Raw genomic sequence first — 24,520 nt, forward strand, 5'->3', positions numbered from 1 at the left:
AATGACAATGAGGGAGGTGTGAACAACCTGTGTGGAGACAGCACAAAACCAGGAGATCTGCAATACCTCTCAGGAGAGGGTGAACATTTGCTAAATGGAAACTGCTGTCTTAAAGAGCTTGACCGGCTTTTTTTTTTTTTTTTTTTTTTACAACTCTACATGCTGGTGAGAGAGGAAAAATTGCTACTGTGTAAGATATCAAGTCTGGAGGGGAAAAAGAAAATGTTGTCACCATAAACTAAATGACAGCAAATTAAACCAGGTAACTAGCATCATGCTGGCCATTTGGCTAGAGTAGAAACAGGTTTGGATTAATTGACACTAATGAGGCTGTGCTATTTAGGGGTTTATGTTTAAAGACCAACTGTTGTCCTTCCCATATGCCTCGATGAAGCTATTCTGGATGGTCTTCAGGGATTGGTATAAAAATGTGATAAAACCCCCATAATCTGCGTTTATGTATTTTTACCGAAAAGAATAAAGAAAAAAATGTGTCATAAGGTATTGAATTTTAAAAAAAATCTGTAATATGGAGCATACTGTCACACTCTCAGAACCCCTTTCCTACAAAAACTGGAGCTAGGTTAAGTGACATTGAATGTAATGCTCAGCTGGCTACAACCCATATAATAACCTGTTGCTCTCTCCACAGCTTGTTTCTAGATAACTAACTATTATTGGGTTTAAGAAAAGAGAGCGGGTACTTGTGGAAGATACATACTTAATGTTTTCTTTCTCAAACAGAGAGGAAAAAGCTATATTCTCTGGTGGCCCTATGCTGAATATTACGTGCTAATCTTGTCCTATTTCTGCCTAGCCCCTGGAGTTTTTTTTGGTTGCACCAAAATTCTTGGGGATGTTTAAAAAGGCAGAGAATATTGTGTGGTTTAACTATACAGCACCCTAAACTGGGGAAACCACCAAGTACCTCAGTGAGCCTCTTCACTGCACAGAATCACAGAATGGTAAGGGTTAGAAGGGACCTTGGGAGATCACCCAGTCCCACCCCCCTGCTCAAGCAGGCTCACCCAGAGCAGGGTGCACAGGACATTGTCCAGGCAGGTTTTGGATTATCTCTAGAGAAGGAGACTCCACAGCCCCCCGGGCAGCCTGTTCCAGTGCTCTGTCACCCTCAAAGTCAAGAAGTTCTTCCTCATATTCAACTGAAACCTCTTATGTTTCAGTTTGTGCCTATTGCCCCTTGTCCTGTCACTGGGCACCACTGAGAAGAGTCTGGCTCTGTCCTTGTGACATCCACCCTTAAGATATTTGTATGTATTGATGAGGTCCCCTCTCAGTTGTCTCTTCTTCAGGCTAAACAAGCCCAGCTCCCTCAGCCTTTCCTCATAGGGGAGATACTAGAGGGGATAGATTCTCATAATTTTGTCAATGCCTGACCCATCATAATTAAAAGACCTAGGAGTAGTTAATTTTTCTTTTTAAAAGGCAATGAAACTCATTATTTCAGAGAATCGCAGAATTTCAGAATATGGGGCTGGAAGGAATCTGGAAAGTCTTTGACTTTACCCCACTGGCAGGCACCACTGGCAAAGTTTTGCCCTGAAGTACAGAGTGCGTGTTCTAAATTTTCTTTGCCAATAGGTCTGTAAAGCCAAGTGCACAAATGTTATCTTGAACATGATGGTGTTTCTGAGCATTACAGTTACAGAATTATTCTTATAAAGATCAATGAGCTTGTAAATTTTGCAGGTACCCTTTTGGATATTCTGTTAGAAACTATGGTCTGTCATGTTTGCAGCTTGACTCAGGCTTCTCTCCTTTCCCAGGACAAATGGAGCTCAAATACCAAGATACAAAAATGATCCAAGGGCTGGAGCCCCTCTCCTATGAGGCCAAGCTGAGAGAGTTGGGGTTGTTCAGCCTGGAGAAGAGAAGGCTGCGGGCAGAGCTGAGTGCGGCCGTTCAGTGCTTAAAGGGGGCCCATAGGAAAGATGGGGCAAGTCTTTTTAGCGGGGCCAGCTGTGACAGGACTAAACCAGGGTAGGTTTAGACTGGATCTAAGGAAGAAATTCTTTACAATGAGGGTGGTGAAACACTGGAACAGGTTTCCCAGAGAGGTGGTGGAGGCCCTGGAAACATTCAAGGCCAGGTTGGACGGGGCTCTGAGCAACCTGATCTGGTTAAAGATGTCCCTGCTCCCTGCAGGGGGGTTGGGCTAGGTGACCTCTAGGGGTGCCTTCTAACCCAAAACATTCTATGATTCTAAGATATTTGGTGTAGCTAGAAAGAAATACTCACTCAAGATCCCAGTCTTGAGGGCTACATTTCTAATGATGCCTTTGTCTGCTGTCTGTATCCTGCCTGCTCTGCCCTTGTGCGTGAGCACAGCTGTACACAAACACCCACTCCTATTTTTAAGGAAGAAAAGCTGAAGGAGGTTGAATGTTGCACAGCCTGGAAACAACTTCAGTGTAGCTGAGCACAGACTGTGGAAACAATAATGCTGCCTCTGGCTTTGACATCTCAAAATTGTGAATGGCACTTCAGCATTTGTAACTGCTGTTGGTCTGCTGGGAGAACTTAGAAGCTGCTGATGTAGCTTAAAAAGGGAAGAACATCATATCTATGGGGGGGGGGGGAAGCCTTTGGGGTTACAGCAATATGTTGCCTTGGAAATACTTGAATTGATCAGTTTTACCATTCAATTCAAATACTTCACTTTTTAAAAGCTTTACATCAAGTAAGTTTGGGTCTTGAATGATTGAGCTTTAGTGGCTGCTTATCAGCCACTCGTGAATATGCATGCTACAGCAGCTGAACTGTGGCATTTTTCTTTTTAAGGTGAAATTGAATGACCTGAAAATGGATCCATCTTCTGCGTTACCAGCAACCATTTTAGAGCAAACTGCCTTGCGGCTAGGATGCAGTCCCGCAGACAAGAAACTTGCTTTTCACTTAGATGAAGAAGATGAGTTAAAGCATCTTCGTGAATGTTTCTGTATCCCAAAAGTCAAGGATCTGCCTCCAAGTGAGAATTATAATTACAGTGGGGGAATGAGGGGGGGGGAAGGGTGGGGCTTTACATCTTCTGCAGTGTTTATCACAGATCTTTGGAATCATTGTCACTTATGAGATAATTGAGCAATTGCAGTCGTATCTGAGCACAGTATGTCCCTGATGCTAAATCAATCCATCAACTTATTCTAGCACCAAAATCTTTATGCTCTCATTCCCATCCTGAATAAAATGCGAGGATACAGTACTTACATGGTGCTTATGCTGTCAGTCAGCTGCTTTGAACAATATAGTGACTGATTGAAAATTATAGGCAGAAGCATTTCTATCTAATGGTTTGAAACGGCAATGCAGCTTACAATAGTTTGGAGTAGTTGTTTCCTTGGTATAATATAGTTTGGTATTAGCTATCTAGTTGTAATTATTTTAGTTAATGAAAGAGATGGTACATATATTATATTAACATTTATGCCTTTTTGCTAGTGGTAGAGATGATTTTCCTCCTGAGGCCAAATGAAAGACTGTGCCTTAGAACAAATAATTGATCTGAGCAAATAATTCATAATGAAACCTTTTATTTAAAGATCTTTCCCACTTCCTTCATGAATTGCCTACAAATAGATAGCTGCACATGGCTTCAATGTAACCATGCAAAATGGTTCTCAAATTTTTTTTCTGCTTCGTTCCTGGTCTGTAGGTTGTTTTGAGGAGTCTGTGGCATGCCTGGGCAGGGGTACCCGTGATTGGTTTGCCCCTGGTGTGCAGGCAGGGAAGCCGTGCAGAAGGGCTGGCAAGCCAAGAGGGAAGCTTTTGCTTCCAGTTAGCGCTCCTAGCCCAGTGAAAGAACAAAACATTTCCACGTGTTTTTTTTGTACCCGCTACTGCTGTTGTGTCTGGCCAAAATCAGGCAGGGAAACCTGGTGGGAGCACCCACCATGGTCCTGGGCTCTTGGGTTTATTTTCAGCTCACAGGTCAAATACATAGGGAGCAAAAGCTGTCCCTGCTCTGGTCATCGCACACTGGAAGCTGAAGAAATGGCATATTATTTCCTTGGACGGTGAACATATGTAGGCATAGTCATTCTCCTCCTTTACTCTCTTGGCAGAAATCATCTATTAAAAATTAAAGGAAAAAATATCATAGAACTTTGTTGCAAAATATTTTCATTTTCCAATAAATGCAGATACAATTTTCTGCAGATTTTTTCTTCTGTACTAATGGTACATGAAAAATTACAGGAACATTCACCAAATTATGTCCAGTAAAGATCTGTGATAGAAAATAGTATCAGTTGTCTGAATTCCTGGACATCTTTTGAAAATATCTTTGTCTTTGGTATCTTTCTGCCTAGAGATGATGAATGTTGGGAATGCAGTCTGCTCCTGTCCTTAGGACGTGAGGATGATAAATCTTAGTTCTCCATGTACTGGTGGTATTGGCTTATCTTTCCCCACATTTAAATCCTTAAGCTCTGCTATTTATATTGTTCAGAGCAGAACTGGACACTTTACAAATATTTAAACTATGTTCTTCCTTTGCTTGGAGGAGGTGTTCTCAGCCTGTCTGCCAAGAAGTCTTTTTTTTTTTTTTTTTTTTTTTTTTTTAAAATCTTTTTCACTCTGGCTGCTTAAGAGCGTTTCTTAAACCCCATCTGTTTGTTTGGGTATGACTGTTCTGTACTCAAAGCCATTTCAGCTGCCACCGTGCTGCTGCAAAATGTCTCTCTGAAGCTGGGAAGATGCTGGAAAGCAGCTCACATGGCTGTTGTGCTGCTGCCCTTAATCTGGCTGTGCCACTGAAATCCAGCTCAACTAGAGTACCCGCACGGCAGCCCCGTCTTTGGCTGCAGCATGTGAAATGTCTCTCAGGAATATAAAAGGTCACTTTGCAGTGTAGTGTCTTGGCGGCTTCAGATTAAAGAATCTTCTGAGAAGCATGCAGAGGTTTTGATACCCCTGTCATAGTTTTAATTGCTTCCCTTCTAACCTCCATTATCATTTGTTTATCAATTACCATAATATTTCGACTCAAAGACTGCTGATGTATTTCCCCATCCCCCCCGCCCCGTTACTATAATATTTAGTCCTGAGACTCTGGATATATATGTTTTATTGAAGATAAGCAGCCTACATAGTAGTACCAGTTGAACAGCACAGAGAACCCATCATTCTTGTGTTCCCAAGCTGAGGAGTTTCTTCCCCCTCTTTTCCCCCTGTCTCTCTTTTCTGTGCTTCAGCTGTCATCAGGAACAGCTTCCCCGCTGAAAAACAGCAGGGGTGTAAGTATATGTATATTTACATTGTTTCTCTATATGATAGAGACAGATCTCCCCTGACATTTATCTGAGCACAGGAGCGGATCCTAGATAACGTGCTTCTGAAGATAAATGTCATTACAGATATTAGCTATCAAATATTCTTTATACATTTACATAAAACATTACAATGAGGCTTTAAAATGAAGCCTTACAAGAAATAGATGAGAACATCTATAGGAGACAATTGTAAGATTGCGTACATAAAAATCTTTAGAAAGTCATTATAATACTTTAATTTAGTCATCAACTTATAAACTGTCACAGCTGTTTATTTGTTAGATGGATCAAGTGGAAAGAACTAGCAGACTAAGTCCCTGGCAAATCTTCCTGTTTTTCTTGTGCAAACAGGAGGGAGGAGGCTCAGGTGAGCAAATAGGAAAAGATGACAGCAGCAGATTTAGAGAAATGTTTGGATCTCGTCACTCTTCTCCGAGATGACAACAAAGTCTCTTTAATGCTTTTTTGTGCGCTGCGGGGAGGTAGGAATGACTGGATTGCAGTTGGCAGTCGGGTGCCAAATCACCAATCTGATTAAGGCTACGGCTTGTGCTTTGTCATCTAGTAAAGGAATAGAGCATCATTTGGGTTTTCTGGGAATAAAAAGATGTCCCAGAGTGAAAGCGTTGAGCTATATTTCCCTGAAGAGATGGTTGAAGGTAGTGGTTAATCTTATAAATCTGACTTTTTGTTTGGATGGCTTGTGAGGGGGTTATAGGGAGGTGTGAAAGAGGTGATCCTTCATCCTTCAACAAGGGATAGGACTCAGGTAATGTATAAACAGGTTTAGTCCTTCCTTTCTGGTTAATAAAGACGATGTATTTTTCCCCTTTGTTTGGAATGAACATTTCTAAAAATATACTTGGTTTTTCTTTAAGGTTTAAAAGGTATAGAAATTAAACTTTAATGTAGAGGAATGGGTATATTTAGTTTGCAAAATAGCGTACATCAGTAGATCTGACTAGTTTGTGTGAATCTGAGTAGTTGTGAGAATAATTTATATCCAATTAATCTTAATGGAAATTACTGTTCATGTATTTTTTTTATTCGGGCTACTCTAAGGACACATTTCAGTAATGAACTCCTGTTTGATTTGCACTAGCCTTTATTTCATCCGTTGTGCTTATTTCCTATCTAAATATTTCAATATATATTGCATGACAACCACAGCTCCTCCAAAAATAAATAAGGCCAATAGTGTGAGAAATGAGGGTAGAGTAATTTGGGGAAAGGCAAGTGCTAGTCTTAAGAAAACAAATGTGTTACTGTAAAGAGCATCACAGTGACCGAGGAAATGTTGGAGCACAACGGTGCGCTGATCGGGAGAAGCTGTGAAATGACAAAGATGTTGCAAAACACAAGCCTAGTTTGGGAAGCAGCAGTGGCCCAAAATGAGTCTTTTAATGATGTTGGAGAGGGGAAGGTAAATGGCTTTTTGTGCAAAGGAGAAGGATACAGCACAGTGCAGAGTTGACAATGTAAAAAAAAAAAAAATATCCAAAGTAACAGGTGTAAAAGTAGAAAAATACACAAGTGGTAATGCCACCTCTCTCCAACGGTGACCCAAGAGGTGTTTTTATGTAGAAAGGACTGTGTTGCAAGAAAAGCTAACTTGCTTATAAACCTTTACTTGTTTTAAGGCTTGATTGGAGTATAAAGAGTATTAGTGAGACTGAGCTTCAAATTCTTGAGCAAAGATCCTTCTCTCTATTCCCAATGAGTCAGTATTATTGTGTTTCTTGATCAGAAAAGAACGGATGCTAGAACCAGTTTAGGAACATGGATAATATTTATGCCTCTCTGTTTTCATTCCTATTAGAACACAGATGAAAACCAGACATGGTATCTGTAAAACAGATTAGGCTGAAATTGCTCTCTGACTTATGCTTTTTAAAAGCTTCTAAAGCTTTAATTAAGAAATTACCCAAGTTGTCTATACTTCTGAAAAATGTGTTTCTGGTGAAGTTCAATGAAGTTGGTAATCGTTAGTGCAAAAGGTGGTAAGAAACCTTTTCCAGGCATCTAATCTATTTCTCTACAGCCCTAACATAAAATTTTTCAAACAGAAATGTAATCTTATTATTCAGTTTTAGTATGTATCTCAATAGATTCATTCATTTGATCTCTTTTCTGAAGAATATTGACTATATTTACCAAAAATACATGTAATGTTAGCTTTTGGGGTATTGTAAGTATATGTATAGATGAATGCAAATTACTTACTACTTCTAGAAGGTCGCCATCACTTGTCCCTCCAAGAATCTCTAACATGAGAAATAATAGAAAAAGGCAATGTTTGGATTGATAGATGATGACACGCGGTAATTAGATTGTTCAGAACCTCACCAGAGCTATTATTTATAAATTTCTACCGCCTTGCTTTTCTCCTAATCATTGAAAGGATTTGTCAACATAGATTTCTTCCTCCTCAGATGATGATGACATGAAGTGCGGCCCACAATATATGCTGACAAGACAAGAACTTCGGAGACTGCCTTAAAATATTCTGTGCCATGACTACATTTTTCTAAATAGCGATTTAATCATGCAGGGAGAACTTACATGAAAGACACAGATTTACCTAGTCTTAACTTTTATTAAATGCACGACTCAAGTAGTTTCACGACTTGGAGCAGGAATTTATTGATGATGGGAGGAAAGTGGATAGCCTGGTCAGGAAAACGCTCCCTCTTCATTCACCGTTGGTTACAGACCTGACAAAATCTGTGCCAGTGGCTGCTTCCCACACAGCCCCAGAGACCTGGGGGTTTAATGCTGCCTGAACTCACATTAGCTCCAGAACAGGTATAGATGGATTCAGCCAAAAATTGCAGGAGGACGAGGGGAATAATTGCTTGCAAATTGCCTGGCTGTCCTCCTCCTTAGGTGGGTCACCTCCACGGTGTGCTGGGAGGAAGGTCAGGATGAGGCACCTCCGTGCGTGGGGACTGTGGTGTCCGAGGGAGCTCCAGAACGGGCAGAGCTCTGGGTATTGGCACACGTGTGTGCTGTCCCTCCGGTGCTAACTCCCATGTGCCTGTGGTTTCTGTGGTTCTCCTCTGCAGCTGATCTGAGCCTGGTGAACGGGGAGGAGAGCTGCGTATACTTTGCTGGGAATTCTCTCGGGCTCCAGCCAAGAAAAGTTAAAACTTACTTGGATGAAGAACTGGACAAGTGGGCTCGAACGTGAGTACACAGCAGAGTATGTGAGATGCTAACCCATGCTTCAGATGAGCACTTCAGGGTGTTTTTTTGGATCTGCCTTGAAAATACTTGAATAGAAGAATAGTGTGTTAAAACCACTACAGCCCAGGAGTAAAACATGTTCAGTGTTTCCCTAGCACTATTTAAATCTCCTTTAAAAGCACGAGCAGTAAAACAGGCAAAGAGAAACTTCCAGCTCTGATAACCCATGCTGCGTGTGGTGGCTCATCTGGAGGACCTGCACGGTTTAATCATCCCCATCCAATTGCTATGTGTGTTTATACACAAGACACAAAAACTCATTTGTTTGCTGCTGCTTGCTGGTGAACATGATTAAGTTTAAGGCCATGTCATTTTCTAATTAGTATTTTTAACTGTGTGATTGGCCCAGCAGGCCTTGCAATGGGCAGTTCCCCTTGAAATAGCACCGAGCGCAGGTGGTGCTGCTGCCAGCGCTGGCAGGTTTTTGGCTCCTCTTAAACCAGGTCTCTGCCTGACAAGTTCATTCTATTTAGAAAGAAGCATTCCTGTCTTCTCAGGAGCATCTCAGTGAGGAGCTGAGGGTGGATGGCAGTGAGTTCTGCCAAACGGAGCTCATGTAGGAGAGACGGGAGGACAAAAGAGGGACACATTTCAGCATTGCAGGGAAAGGGGCATTGTCATCATAACAGATGGGAAACTTTTAGGTACATGGGGGAGGAAAAAAACTTTTTTTTTTTCTTTTTTTTCTTCTATTATACTTTGTTTCCATGGCGAGTCTGTGCTTTGAGATGTCCAGCACCTACCTGAGCAGCTGGGCCAGGGAGGAGTAAGAAAAAAGATAAGTAAAAATCAGGGAGCTGAAGATGGGAAAGGAAAATGACATCCAGATGAGTGAGCAAGCTGGAAAAAAGATGAACACTTTTATAAGGTGCGGGGTATGAGTGGAACTGATGTGATTTCATGGTGAGAGAGCAGAGGGAATATGGGGAGGCAGAAGAGGAAAAGCTAATTCTGCTAACCGGGCAGCCTTGTTTCAGTAGAAAGGCTGTAGATGGAGGCTTCACAATGTAAATGTGAAACCTCTGTAGCTGCTGTTTCACTTTTTAATATGGGAATGCTGTGCATTAATAAAAATAGTTTACTGTTTCCTATTTATTACTTGCATTCTTCTAAGTGAGAAGAAGATTGAGAATGAATGGGAATGAATGTGAACTTTGGGAAGTACTCGTTCCTTCTAGTTATTCATTCAGCGCAATGCTGCAGTTTCTCCAGTCATTTGAAAAAATTGCAACCGTGTCCATTTCTGTATGATTATCGTACTTTATCAGGGAAACAGCTGAGCTCTTTCGAAAGGTAGAAGTCAGATAGCACTCTTATCTGTTAGTGATGCACTGGGAGCGCAAATATATTTCAGCTCCTTCACTGTACTTTTTCATTGGTTGGCTTCCATTCTTATGGTTGTCTTTGCTAGAGCAAAGGATTTTAAATGATTATAAAAATCTGAAAGAAACAGGTAGGCAGCATGTTTCTCCAGAAGATCAAAAGTATCTTCAGTAGCTGTACCTAAGGGGGAAATATGGCTGAACGTGATTGCAAGCCCTTGGAAGAGAGGGAGCAAAAAAAAAGACCGTTTGCCAAAAATACAGCTTGGCCCTAAACACCTTAGCCAGAATAAATCAGAAAGTGGTTTGTTTTTTTTTTTTTTTTTTTTTTTAAAAAAAAAAAACCCAAACCAAAGCACAACAAAAACTAAACTCAACAAAATCCTGCTAGCTGCAGGTGCACCTAAGGCAACTGGCAAAGGCAGGATGAGGTCAAGCTAAATTTGAACAGAACAAGTTATGCTTAAAGAGGCTGATGGGCAGGGTCGGGTGCTGGGGGCTGCAAAGGTGGTTGGAGATGCAGAAATGGATGCTTTTATTCCAGTCACCAAGGAGAGCTTAGCAAAATCCAGTCTAAGGTAGTAGCTGTTACCAGCCGAAGCTGATCTTGTGTGTTGGCAGCATGGAATTTAGTGTCTGTAGCTTAGATAAATAAGTAGCGAGAATCTAAGAAATGGCATGCAAATTAGGTGCATCCTTCAAGTCAGCAATGATATAGATTCTGGCTCTCTTATAAATTGTTTTATCGCATTTTCTGTTTGTTGTGTCTTGGGACTCATCTCAAATAGCTACTATACTTGTCTGTTTAAATGGTTTTCGCTGCTTATAGCTGATGGCAAGAGTGAAAAGGAAGATTACTGGTAGCTGTTGTCAAGGGCAGGGAAGCTCATAGCTTTAGCTCTGCGCGGTGATGGCAACTCATTAGAGTAAGGCCTGGAGAGGAAGAAGCTTTTTCATGCATTTCTTTCTTGTGTTTCCTTTACAGTGTCACTGTCCCTTCTCCCCCCCCCACCCCTTTAAAAGGTGGGTTATAGCTTTCTTCTCTTATATCTGCCTCCCACATACTTGTTCTGCTTTGTTATTCTTTTTTTCCACATTCCTCAGTCCTCTCTTTTTATGCTAATGTATAAAGATTACAAATTCAAGCCACTGGCATTCTTAATATGGATTAAAAAAGAGCCTTTGAGACTTCATCTTTCTTCCTGGTTTGATTTCAGCTAAACCCAAGATTTATTGAATGAGGGTCAAAAAGGGATGAAGAGTTTTCTCTTCCATGCTTACCTTAGCCTAGAGTAGCCAATAATCCATTTTTTTTGAAATCTAAAAGACCAAGGTTCAAGTGACTTGTTTGGCTGGATAAAGGCCAATAGGTGTTTTGCAGTGTCTTGTTTTCCTTTTCCCCCACCACAACATTTTAAGCAATTAATGTAATTTATAAAATCATTATTGCATGCGAACATACTCATTGCAGAAGGCAATGTCTCTCACATCTGAATAACCCATTAAAGTGGAACCATGAAAACAGAAAGGTGTCTGCTGTAGTCAGTTGTTACGCCCTTGTGAAGGGCTGGTAGGGTGACTGGGGAGTGGAGAACCTGCTGAATGGAAGTCTTGAGGATTAGAGTTGGTTAGTGGAGCAAAATGAAGGCTGAAAGGAGAAATTATAGTTCTCTGTGAATGTATCAAGGAGTAAACATGGGGCGGGGGGAAGGAGCCACTTACATGAAATAACATGTTGGAACAATAAATATAAGCTAGGAATTCATAAACCTAGCCTAGAAACTACATATGTATATATACTTTTAAACACTGAAGTAGTCTGGCAACAGGCTTCTGACAAAAAACCCCAAGTCTGTGGTGGGTTTTATAATATAGCACCTGCAGTAGCAAGGGACAGTTTTCAGTGAATCAAAAGGCATCTTTGGTTCTGTGTGCTGAACTCATCCTGCAGGCTAGAACAGCCCTGCAAGCAGCAGTGCGCCTTGGTGGAGCTTGGGCATATTCTGTTTGATGAACTCGCTACTTCTGCCATTCGGCAGGAGTCATCTCTGCGTTGTACCCTTCAGCAGGTTGTATGTTAGAGCGGTAAATGCCTGGTTTAATGCCCTGGGTTTTTTTAGGTTTGCCTTCAATCTACTGCTCCATACAGTTCTTTTTCTTTGGATATGTCTTCCCTTCTTTTGGCTATTTCTTTGCTTGAAACCACCATCAAACTAAAGAGTCTGTATTGGCTCATTAAATACCTTGCATCATTTTTGGCAAAGAAACAAGAAGGAAATTTCCACTTGAACAAGATTTGGATGAGCGCAGAAGATTCCTGAAGCTGGCAATTAATTTAAATCCCTTTTGTTATCTCCTTTGAAACCCTGGGATCATATCAGAAAATGTGTTTCTAGCTCCCCTAGCGAGCTTTAAATCAACCAGACCTCAGCGAATAAAATGTGGCACTGTGATTTCTTGCCAAATTGAAAATAAAATGGTAACCGACTAAAAATTAATTTGCACAATGAGGAACTCTCACAGTAGTTTAAGAAATAATTCTGTTTGTGTGATGTGTTATGATTTTCCAGGCTGTGTGTTGTATTCATTAATTTGGGTACCACAATTTAAATCTCCCTCTTGCTACCTAGGGTGCAGAGGAAAAAAAACGAGACGTAGGCTGTCCATGTCTGAGGGGAATGCCAGAAGCTCTGCAGTTGTGTCCTTAAAGATTATTACCCCCAGTGCCTACCAGAGCTGAGAGAGGGGTGGCATAATATACAGAGATATAAATTCTCTCAGGCAGAGCATAGAATTTTACAACCTAAGTGTAATAGGATGTATTGTGCCATCAGCAAAGGCTACAGAGTTTCATGTAATTAAAATAAAAAAAAGGGTCCAAGAATATGCCTTTAACTACCATTTTAGCTGCAATAATTTGTCTTGTGGCATTTATATTTGCCATCAAGAGGGAGGCAAGCTGGAAGATGTGCCATAATAATAATAATAATTATTATTATTATTAATGCTGCCTCTCCCCTCTTTTAATATACTTGAATTTCCATGTTTTCTTCTCAAAATAAAATATTGTCATGCTCAAAATCTCATATCTGTTTTCATGATAACTTGGAAATTTATTCTGAAATTTTGTTAGTCCTGTATGCTGGTAGAGAGAGCTTTCATCAGTAAATTCCCATTAGAAGGACACTAATGGCTATAAAATCAGAGAAAGCTAATAAAAGAGAATCCCATAGGTAGTTAGGTCTTCTTTTTCCCATCTTATTATGTTTGCTATCCTCTTTCAGAAATACAGATCCCCTTGGGCTGGGAGCCACGGAAAACCTTTGGATTTTTTTTATTTTAACAGTCTGTATTACCTCAAAGTCCCTTGATCGCTATATTACGGTTAAGAATAAGAAGGGAAATTAGCAATAAATGTCTTGCTGTTTGTGAAACACATACCACTGTCTTCAGGGAAAGCAGCTGCATTATAGTCTCATGGAAGGGAGGAACTTTCAGCGCTAATCCTGCCCCTTACCACATTTTCTCCCCTACCCACCTACTGCCTTTATTCCTCATCTATGAAATGTTCTTGTAAATGAGTGCTATTTCACACCGCCCGCTCTCTGCTATCGAGGTCTCATCAGAGAGCAATTCTAAAACGGCGAGAAGCAGTCAGCTAGTGTGCCATGACCTTATCTGAATTAGGGATCAGGGTCCTCCTCCTCGCCTGTGTGGGGTTGGACTTGTTGAATGCAGGGAGGTGGTTATATCTGTAAGAGATGTCCAGTTGTACCTGTGCCCTCCTTCAGCTGTTTACCTAAATGAGTCCAAAAGCAAATGGTGTTTTGCAAAGATAAGAGCCCTGAAACAGTTAATACAAATCATGCTTTTTGCAGCAGTTCTTCTTTTCTTTAGGACTGTGGTTCTTTTGGAAATTTCCCTAGGAGGCGTGCATTAGACCCAAGTCAATCAGAAAGCATCTGACTATAAAGCATCCAGGTAATTTGTGTGGGAGACAGAAAAAAATTCTACCTGAGAAGGGAAAGTAGGAGATGGATAGGGAAAACCAATCTTTTAAATAGCCTTAGGCATGGGGGACTAGCTGGTAGTGTCTCATACACCCTCTTTTCTCATGTCTTAATCTGCCACGATGTCTTCTCATGATTTTGAGTGAATGTTGTATGCCAGTTCTGCTTTAAAAGGTTTATTACTCGTTCTTTTTTTTTTTTTTTTTTTTTTTTTTTTCTCTCATCACATTTTTTTTTTTTTTGTCTCTACCCAGTTTTCTACTGGTTTTGTCCCTGTTCTGAAACAGCTTTATACTTGGTTTGCCTCAGTCACAGGCTGCCTGGCATTTCCAACTCTACAAGTACCCCATGGCAAATACAAAAATCATCCAGTGTGAGATGGAAGCCCAGAGCAATGTTCCCCTGGATTAGCACCATTATTATTTTTCTCAATCTGCCTTCATTTGCATTTGCTGTAGGCTACATCCTGCATGTTTAAGAAACTTTGCAACTTTATACGTATATATATATATGCATGGTGACTACCTTAGAAGTTTACTCCGCTGTCACGTTTGAAGCAAAAATTACTTCAGAGCACTTAATCCAGAACGGAATGTACATATCTGTCACTTCAGAGCAGTGATGCCTTTGGGTTTAAGGTGCCTGTATGATCCACTGTAGACAGGAACAGTTTGGAAAATAAAGTTTTTAAATGCCCTCTGTCAAACCCAAAAGCTTTATGCACACTTAGATCTAGAACAATTTGGCAGGGAGAAGAGAAGCAATGAAAATTTGCAAGCAGCTCTGTTTGGATAGGTGCTTCCCTGAATATACATTAAGTACCTGCTGGGTTATGCAGGAGGGTGAGTTCAGACAGGAGATTCAGGAGGATAGAAATTGTTTCTGACAAGAAGTATTTCTCTTTCTGGGAGCAAGGCAGTATTCAAGTCTATCATCCTCTGCACCATACGATGTTCAGCTAAGGTGCTGATGGAGTAACTGCAGGGTGATCTCTGCTCTCTGTGTAGTTTATGTGAGCCAGGGTTACGGGGTGCCATCCTGCACTGGGCACCGCTGTGCCCTTTCATGGCGTGCCTGTTCCCGGAGGCTTCTTGTATCCATGCAGCCACTTCCAGAGAGCTTGTGAAAAAGCTATCATCTCTAATTTTATGGGATTTCTAGAGGAATTTTGGGGGCCTGAATAAATAGTTTTCAAGCAGTTGAAAACCTGTAAGAAACCAAACCAACAAACTGTGTTGACCGTGAGGTTTGGTGGCGTGGTAAAAGTCCTGTGCTCATCTTAGGCAGATCTCCTCCTTTTCCCTTCTCCAAATGTGGGATCTCCAAATCAGGTACGTTTCTTATGCTGTTCCCTTTGGATCAGTCCTATGTTTTCATCATCTGCCTCTTCCTTTTCAGAGGTGTTCATGGCCATTTCAATGGTCAGCGCCCATGGGCTTTGGCAGACGAGTGCATCCTGGACCTGATGGCTGAGCTGGTTGGTAGGTGTGAACTGCAGAGAAAAAAAAAAAATCTTTATCTCAAAATGAAAACAAATTTGGTTTCTTTTAAGACTGAAAGTCCTGAAACTCTGTAACCAGAACTTAGTTCCTTACATTATTTTGTTTTAAAGTAGTTTTTCTTTGTGCATGGACTAACACTTTATTTTAAGGCTGCAAATTATTTAAGAGATGAATGTATGCAATAATATATGAGCATATGCATATCATGAAACTAATTGCAGCAAAGGGTCTTTTGGAGCATCATAAACCACTTGGTCTAACGTGTGAAGCACTTTTAAAGGGCACTTGGCGTTATGGATTCTCTGTCTCTCTCCTAGAAGTAAACCAGTGAACTTTCCCCTTTGAAAAATGATTTCTATCTAGACATTTTCTGCTTTTCCTCCTTTCCTCCCCACTAAATCCAGCCTCATATTTGAGGACTGCTTATGTCAATGAAGCAGATAATTGGGGCAGGACCTGCTATTTGTAAGTTCCCATTACCCTGCTGTACCCCTTGAGGAGTCTGCAGTGCTGTCGGACCTTGGCAGTAAATGCATCTGGTTATTCTAGAGATTGAGAAGGAGCCCTGGAGACTTCTGGTGAGTTTGCCAGCCATGAAAGCGGTCGTCTGAGTCTGAATGCAAATTTCCTCCACTGTCTCTTACTAACCTGTGTGTAGTTGCTGGAATAATCTTTCACTGGGATTTTCTTCAGGGTTGTTGCTGTCGGAAGGGGGAAGAGAAATGATCTTGGCAGGGTTTCTCACAGACCCTTTTTATCCCCAACCCTTAAAGCCATTGTCAAGGCTAGGTTAGCAGATTTTAGTGAGATTTGGCCAGTATTTCAATTAAGCTGTTGAATGCAATTGTCAATACTGACTGTCTGAACTGAATTATCATGTGTTCATTTGTGCCTTTGCTAGGGAAGACTGTTATGGTTAAGTTGACCTACTGTACACTAGATATTGTCTTGTAATTTCTCCTCCAACTATAGACAAGCGTTCAATGTGAAAGTTACGGTTTTTCTCCTTCAAGAGAAGCAAATGGGGTCTGAACAACTGGAAACAGAGACATTAAGGAATGTTCCATGACAGGTTTATTTATATATTTATAAATAAAATCACTTCCTGACTTCGTGAAGTTTCCAAGTAGCTAAAATACTGGACATTATTATTGGAGCAGAGCACATATAAGAAAATATAGTTATAGGTGGTCTATCCATGATGTGAGCATTAAAATAATGTAAGTAAGTGTGGCTAGACTGGGCATCACTGGGGTATGCGGGGCAACCCCATCTGCAGAATAAAATAAAAACCAAAATGCAGATTTGTTGTTCTGATTTTGGAAGTTGCTACCATAGTACCTAGTATTGCTCAGGAGGTTAAGAAATTACTGTTCTTGCTTTCATTATGTTCAAGGGCAAGCTCAGTACATTCATCCATTAACTATCATAGAACATAAAAATGTGAGAATGTAAAGTGGTGGAGGGTGTTGGAATGCTGAAGGCAGCTGATGTAGGGATTTCTCTGGTTTGATCTTTCCTGGCAGGCAGATGTTCTCATTCTGGTAGGGTGTAACTGGGAAGCTGTGGGCAGGTGAGGAAATGTGACCAGTGGCACAACTAGCCCAATGCATAGTAAGGGCTTTTAAATTGGAAACGTTGAACTTAATTAACTGGAGGGTGGAGAATTTATCTTGTGGCTTATGAGAATGGGAGAGTAGTCACGCTACGTACTTTCAGGCACTTAAATTAGTAAAGTAACAAGGTAGACCATTGATGGTCTTCACATAACCAGGAGAAAGAGCCAAGATCCCCCAAAGGGCAGCTTGAAGCACCTGAATTATCATCTTTCTCTGCATCACCTTCTGTGAATGTTTGCCACTGCTCCGTTTGCAAAATGTGGGCCCTCGTGAACTCCCCGCAGGGTGTGGGGGCAGGCTGAGCACTGACCTCCTGCCAGCACCGGTGCCAGCATCAGTTTGGCCTCAGCTTTAGGTTAAGAGGTGCTGCAGAAAGCAGGGAGTCAGACTGAGACTTTTTTTTCCCTTAACCATCTGTCTTGTAGAGGCTGCCAGCTCAGTGTGCATTATAATATTTGTTTAAATAAAGTATTCTGGGTGTAAAGAGAGATAAATGAGAGCTTTGCTTAAAATTTAGCTAATTTCTTATCAGTGTCTCTGTTTTTCTTTTCCTTTTTTTTTTTCCAAACTCTGTATGACACTGGTGCTTTTTTATCACAATGGCCAGACTACAAGGAGCTTATTACAACTTTGTTCATTTTAAACATATATTTTAAAGTTTTCTATTAAAAAATTATGATGGCTGAGGTCACCTTACCATTAACCTACTTTTGTTTTCAAATTTCTTTGTTGGGAAGGGTTTCATAGTCTTGTTTTCCTCAGCAGTGAAGGGCATGTCAACATTATCAGTTTGGATTTTGTTCTCCAGATTTTTTGGACTTTGTTTAATTGAACTATAAAAAGTGGTTTGGGTTCAAATCTGGCCCTCAGATTCACATGCCAGCAGGGTTTTATTTATAAAATATCCTCATAGCTTTTTTCAGGACCTAGGTGAGTGATTCTTAGAATGCAAATGAATTAATATTTCCCAAATAATGGATGCATTGTAATAAAATCTGTTCTTTAAAATGGGCAGTAATAGTGAAATGGTTAAGAGAATAAATGCAGGAAAAATGTTATGTTAAAATGGTCTCTATTAAGTACTGTTTTCCAGCAAGGTGTTATACTGAGTTGAGTGAATTCTGAATTTCCTTTTTTAGTGAATTTAATGTAAGAACATAAACAGAATTTTACCCTGTTTTTTATTCAATATTTAATATGTTATGGGGGAGGAGGAACTGTCATTTCTCACTCTAAGTAGAAGTAAGTAAAAATTATTTGGTGAGATTTATTTAGGAGTGGACTAAAGATCATAAAATATCTTTGTCCATTTAATGGTTTATAGTGCTGTAACACCTTGCTTATTAAATGCGGTCACATTTTCTTGTTCAATGAAAGTTACAGTAGTAAATACATTGTGAAATGCAGAGTCAAGGTCAGTGGAGGCCAAAGCTTTTTTTTTTTTCTCCTATGCTCACGCCGAGTGGCATAACGTGGTGGCGGTAATCTTGGCTTCTCCTGCCAGCCTTTATTAAAACATTACAACCTTGGCAGGATCACCTTCTGATGGAACAAGATTAACTGTGTGGCTGCTGCTGTACAACGCGCTCAGGCAGGTCTCTGTTGAGGGAAGACTGAACGCTGAGCAGATTTGTAGTGACTTTGAGTGATAAGGATGATTTGAAATAACCAAACTCTGTTCAGAATTGGGGCCCTTAGCCTTTTTTTCAATCATTTTACAAAATGCTTTTCACTTACTCTGGTGAGGATCAGGCTCCCACTGCAGTCAGAGAAGGATGGCAGTGTCTGCCTAACGCAATCATAATTGTCTCTGAAGTTGTACTTTGCAAATGCTGCTTCCTTTTATTAAAGAGGAAATTTATCAAGCAGAACATACAGGTTTTAGCCTGTCTTGGAGATATGGTATAAAGTTAGGAAATAAAGAAAGCAAACATAATTTTATCTCCTGTGTGCCGGGTCTTTGAATATTGTAATAGGTTAATTGGATCATAGAAAGGTTGTTTTCTGAAACGCAGTGCAGGTTATAAAGGATAACAGTTTTCCAATGACACGGATGAGGTTTGTTTTGTGGGCATGAAATTCAATAATGGAAAGCTTTTAATAAATATATAATTTACAGAAGACCAAGACTTACATGACAAATGTAGTGTCATATTTAATTTGGGATGCTAGCATGCAGCTAAAAGTGATCTACAGATTAACCATTTGTTTTATACGGAAAGGGTACAGCAGGCAGAGGATTGCTCATGCAGAATTTGCTGTGAAAGCCACAGATTTCCTGGAAGGAGCAGAGGGAGAAATAAGAACAATACCATTTCTTGATGCTATTCCTTTTTGCAGCCTCAAGAGTTCCATAGAAATATTAAGACTGCAAATAATACTGTTTTGAGCTGCAATCACTCTCTCTAGCTGTCTTCTGTATCTGCAAGAGAACAGCCACAAGGTGACCTCTTCCAGCAGCATGGAGCCTGAAGATGCAATGCTATCAGAGGGAAGAAAAGAAAGCAAAGGAGAGGAGTTTAAGTGAGGAAAAGAGCTAATTTTTCCCTGCGAAGAACTAGGTCTACTTATATTTCTTCCCACAAATTTGATGGTGTTCCTGGTGTCTGAAGGAGGGAACTTATTCATGACATCTCTTTTTTTCTCTTGGCTCATCCCCTGGACAGATCCTCTGGAGTCACTGACCACTATTGACAAATCTTTCTGTCTAATACATGGAGATTTCAGTAACATAAAGAAAGGTCCTTGAATATCTGAGTCAGAATGGTTCTCAGCTTTTCCTGTGGTGGCAGAAGCTAAGGCCTGCTTGGCAAGGAATTATGAATAAGCCCTTCCTAATTATAGTTTTCCATGTTCTTTGGTTGTATTTGCTTGTATTGAGTTCAACCCACGGTTACGTCTTTTTCCTAGGCTGGCAAAGTAATAACTCCATGAACCTAAACTCTGTGGGATATGGTGGGAGTGTCTCGGTGCTCTTGCTGCCTTTCCCCCATATTGGTTGGGACCTTGTGTGCCCTCCAAGGCAGGGACAGGAGAAAGCCAGGATTCAGTTCCCCATTTCTTATGGCTCCCCTTATTCTTTTTACCCCAACATCATATTTTCCTTTCCTCTTTATTGATCTCAAGGGTGGCTGTTGCCCTCCCTGCCTGCTTACGCTTGTCTTCATCCCTCCCTGTCTGCAACCTTGTTCCACCTTTGGCCAATTCCACTTCTGGGGTGATGACTGGGGCAAGGCACGTGAACCCATCTTCCAGCTGAAGATGGCTCTCAAAGCACTGACTTCTGTCAAGGGTGAAGTACTGCTTTTCAACAACAGACGTCAGCCAAAACTGAAAGAAACAGAATTTATTTTCTCCATAACTCAGTGACACCCTGCCCAACACACAGTCCCTTGTCCTGCCTAAAACCTCTCACCAGTGGTTGATAAGGGTTTGCGAATTTGTTACTAAATGCTTGGTAATAACAATTAGTTGTTACTCCTTTAGCTCTGCCCATGATTAGCTGAAGCCAAAAAGCATCAGTTATTAGCCTCCTTGGAACTATGTGGGCATGGCTGCTTTTTGCTAAGTTTCTACATTTAATAATGGTCTGTTATATTCAATAGGCCAATTTTGCTTGAGGTTTTTTTATTGGGGATGAGATTTAGCTTGACGTTACAATAACCGCTTCCAATAGCGGTTGTGACTTGCTTTACATATAAAATGATGACAAAAATAAGCCTGCAAGTCTTGCTTCACGTGGTGTCTTCTGACCTGATTTTTGTCTGAGGCATTGATGATAATAAATCCACCGGTGGTTTGCCAGGAAATGGAAATACTTCATTGTTTTTTCTTTTCTGTGGCTGACCTGAAAAAATAAATATTTTCCTGCCAGTGTGGTGTAGTGAGTCAGACAAGAAATCTTTTTACTTCGCTGTGATGACACCTCAAATGTTTGTTTACTTTCCAGTCTTTAGAGAGACATTGACTGAAAACATACTTTTGCTTTCTCAACACTATACTAGATTTCTCCGAAATTATAAAGAACCCTCCTAACCCGTTTTTTTTTTGCTATTACAGGGGCCCAAAGACATGAAGTAGCCCTAATGAATGGCCTAACTGTTAACTTGCACCTCCTGATGGTATGTCTTTATGACGTCTATTTGATGTTGTGTTGACAAATATTTTTTTCCTTTCTTTGTGAATATAAGCAAAGAGTTTTCTGAGGACCCCACAAAGACAGCCTAACTTTTCTTAAGCCTTGGGAATTGTATCTTGAATGATTCTTTGGCTTGTGTAAGACTTGGCTCCACTTAATATTAAGCAGAAAAGCTGGACAGAGAAATATTTCCAAGGACTCTGTAGGGGAAGTTTGAGCTGTTCTCACATATGCTGCATGTCAGTCCTCAGAGAGGGGATCTTATTATTTAAGAGACATTTACAAACAACTTCTCAAATTTGAATTTCATACCAAATTTCGGTGTTTAAGAAGCGAGAGTTCAACTGTGAGCCAGACAAAACTGTAATTTCAGCCAAGCTTAAAATGCAGTTTCATACAAGAGATGGCATTTTGAGTTACTCTGGTTTATATATCCCCTAAAATATGATAAAGCAGCTGATTTTGATTTTTATGATGAGGTAGCCATAGATGTGATTTCCTTATGAGCATGTCTCTCTGCTGTTGCATACAGCCTGTCTCTGGTTCTCTAGTATTACCAAAGATTTCATTCAGCTGAATGAAGATATGAAGATTAATTTTGTGTGATTCACACAAAAAAAAGATTTTTCAGTTGGATCCACTCCTCTGTAACATGTTTCTCTGCCTTCTGTTAAATTAAGAAACCCAAAGCAGGGAAGGATGGGGCTAAGCACAAGCCATCAGGTGCAACACAGCCAGACTCATGCCAAACTGCTCGGGTACACAGCCTGTGCTGAGCTCTGCATAACCACTCCTAGCATGAACGGGAGGGCTTGTAAGCCTTCTCCTAGTCCTCTCAGCATGGTGGCAAGCTGACCTTGCCTCCATGGAAAGAGCTGAGAAGGAAAGGCCATTTACCTAAAGGTGTCAAGACGAGGTCTTTGCAGAAGGCCTAGTCCTTTGGTAAGGCTTGTTTCGAAGGAGGGGATGATTTAATAATGGATATTTTAGGGCAGGAATGGTGAAATCCCCGCTTCCCTGGCCTCAGTTAAAGCTTTGCCATCAATTCCTGTAAGTGCAAGTTTTCGCTGCTGGATTTTTGTGGCCTTTGTTATGGATATTTGAAATACAGTGTTATAATGCTTTCCTACTTTGATAAATGTTATATGGACAAAGAAATGTTTGTAACTTCTGGGGATTCTCTGTAGTCTGCATGAAAGTAAAGCAGTCTTTATTAAGTTATATACTGGGAGCATCTCTCTCATCTCTGCTTAGATACATTTCAACATAACTTTTTGGTTTTTTTGTTCTTAACAGCTATCTTTCTTTAAGCCTACTCCAAGACGCTATAAAATTCTTCTAGAAGCCAGAGCCTTTCCCTCTGACCATGTAAGAAATTAATATTTCACCATATTTGTATTATTAATCGTATTTTTCCAAAGAATATCAGTAGCCTGATTTGAATATTTATTAGCTCATCTTGTCCAAGTAACATTACAATAAAAAAATCTGTCAGAAGCTTTTGAGCTCAGCATGTTTTACAGATCGTGGCTTTATTCCTTTTGTTCAAATAAAAAATGTTACAAGAGGAAAAGATTGAATGGGTACATTGATTTATTAGTCTTTTTAAAGACATTGAGCAAAATACTGGCCTAAATCAACTGAAGTTGTAAATGTTTTATTAATTCTTGTTGCTGTTTTACTTTATGAAACCAAATCAATACAAACTCACAACATTAAAACCTATATATCCCCAGACAGAGATGGAAATGTTTGTTCTTAGCACTTCAGATTACTAGTTCAAACATAATTTGTCTGCTATAAAACAGAAGACAATATCCTGTGTATCACAGCTTAGAGCAAATTAATCTTTGGGTTTGTGGCCCACTGCTACTTTATCATCAACTCCATAAACTCATGGAAATTGATAACAAATTCCATCTCTAAGGTGCGATAAAAATGACTCAAGCTACTAACAGGTTTATTTGTAATGAAGATGGTGGCACAGATGTGTATAAACCTCAAATTACCTTTATTCTAAGTAACGGTCATACTAATCCCATGTCTGTTCCAGGCACACTTGCACATTTGGAATCCATCTACTTAAATTTCTGCAGCACTTCAGTAATAACCTGAGCCACTGCCATCACTTCAGTTCCTCTCATGTAATTTTACTGTTTTATAGTATTATTCGATGATTTTTATGTCATCTCCAGAACCGTTATTTATTGATAAAATCAGTGGGTAAGATTTTCAAAATAGCCTGAGAATTGAGAGCTCTCATTTCCTCCCAGCTGTGGAGCCAAATCTAAGATGTGAGAATAGCATGGGACAGCATACATGTGCTGGCCAAAGGTTTTGTTCCTGGCCAGCAGCATGTGTGTGACAGCCTGGGATTTAGCATGTGCTGCCAAGCAAAGGGGGGTACCCGGGGCCCCTGGACAGGTGATGGTCAGTCTTCTCCATGGCTGTTACCCATGCAGGCTTAGCTTGCTGGAATCTGATAAAGCACATCCTCCACCACATTTCTAGCCTCGTTCTGCTCCATGAATTTATCTGGTCGGATTTAGGCTTTGACTTTATCCTTGCCATCTGATGCTGTGAATTAAATTCTGATCTTTCTCAAACCAAAGGAAATCTAGAAAGCTTTCAGTGAGTTGGATTAGGCTTTCAAGTGTTAATTTTACTGAAAGGCAGGCATCTGAATCCATTTTCTGAAGTTCTGGTGTGTTTTTCTTTTAGTTGTTTTATCATGTAATTGCGCTAACATGTTCTGCATGGAAATCTCTTCCAGTACGCTGTTGAGTCCCAACTTCGACTTCATGGACTTGATGTGGAGAAATGCATGCTCGTGATACAGCCACGGGAGGTTGGTGAGAAATACATCCCTTCTGCTTGCTGTTGCTAAGGGCAGAAGCATATTTCATAGGAGAGCAATCATACATTCTCAGATATTCTAGTGTCTGCCTGCAGAAGTTATAATCTATTCCTACTAACGCTTTTAGGTAAAATCTATGAATCATGTATTCTGTTTCTGTGTATATTTTTTTGCTATTAGAACCCATTTTATAATTGCCTGGTTCAACTAGTGCTTTTGCCTTGCTGAACAAAAAAAATGTTATTTTCCCTATTTTGCCTGCTTGCAAAACCTGACAGCATCCTGAAAGAACTGCAAAATATAATAGCTCATTGAGAAACCCCAATGTCCTTTTAATGTCCTAAGGTAAAAGATTGCCATAACATGAACAACAGCAGCCTGCGTGTCAGCACAGGAAAGGTCTGCTTTGAGTAATATGCAATTAAGATTAATTTGAAAGACTGCCTTGCTTCACTTTTATGGTATTAAGAACTTTGCCACCTAACTATAAACTGATGGTGACCTTTTGCTTCTGAAATCTGAGTCATCTTGTGAG

The 24,520-nt window shown here is 40.3% G+C and overlaps 1 protein-coding gene across 1 annotated transcript in view; it reads left to right on the forward strand.

The window, feature by feature from the left end:
- Positions 1 to 2,808: 2,808 nt before the first annotated feature.
- Positions 2,809 to 24,520, forward strand: part of KYNU (kynureninase) — a 53,925-nt gene continuing 32,213 nt past the window's right edge. Inside the window, exons 1-6 of the mRNA XM_009642492.2 lie at positions 2,809 to 2,989; positions 8,357 to 8,477; positions 15,268 to 15,350; positions 21,050 to 21,111; positions 22,425 to 22,496; positions 23,902 to 23,976. Of these exons, the coding sequence (XP_009640787.1) occupies positions 2,824 to 2,989; positions 8,357 to 8,477; positions 15,268 to 15,350; positions 21,050 to 21,111; positions 22,425 to 22,496; positions 23,902 to 23,976 (579 nt within the window). The 5' untranslated portion in view covers positions 2,809 to 2,823. The remainder of the gene's footprint in view (positions 2,990 to 8,356; positions 8,478 to 15,267; positions 15,351 to 21,049; positions 21,112 to 22,424; positions 22,497 to 23,901; positions 23,977 to 24,520) is intronic.

Source organism: Egretta garzetta, unplaced genomic scaffold (genome assembly GCF_000687185.1).
Source record: "Egretta garzetta isolate BGI_Z169 unplaced genomic scaffold, ASM68718v1 scaffold197, whole genome shotgun sequence".
Taxonomy (NCBI): domain Eukaryota; kingdom Metazoa; phylum Chordata; class Aves; order Pelecaniformes; family Ardeidae; genus Egretta; species Egretta garzetta.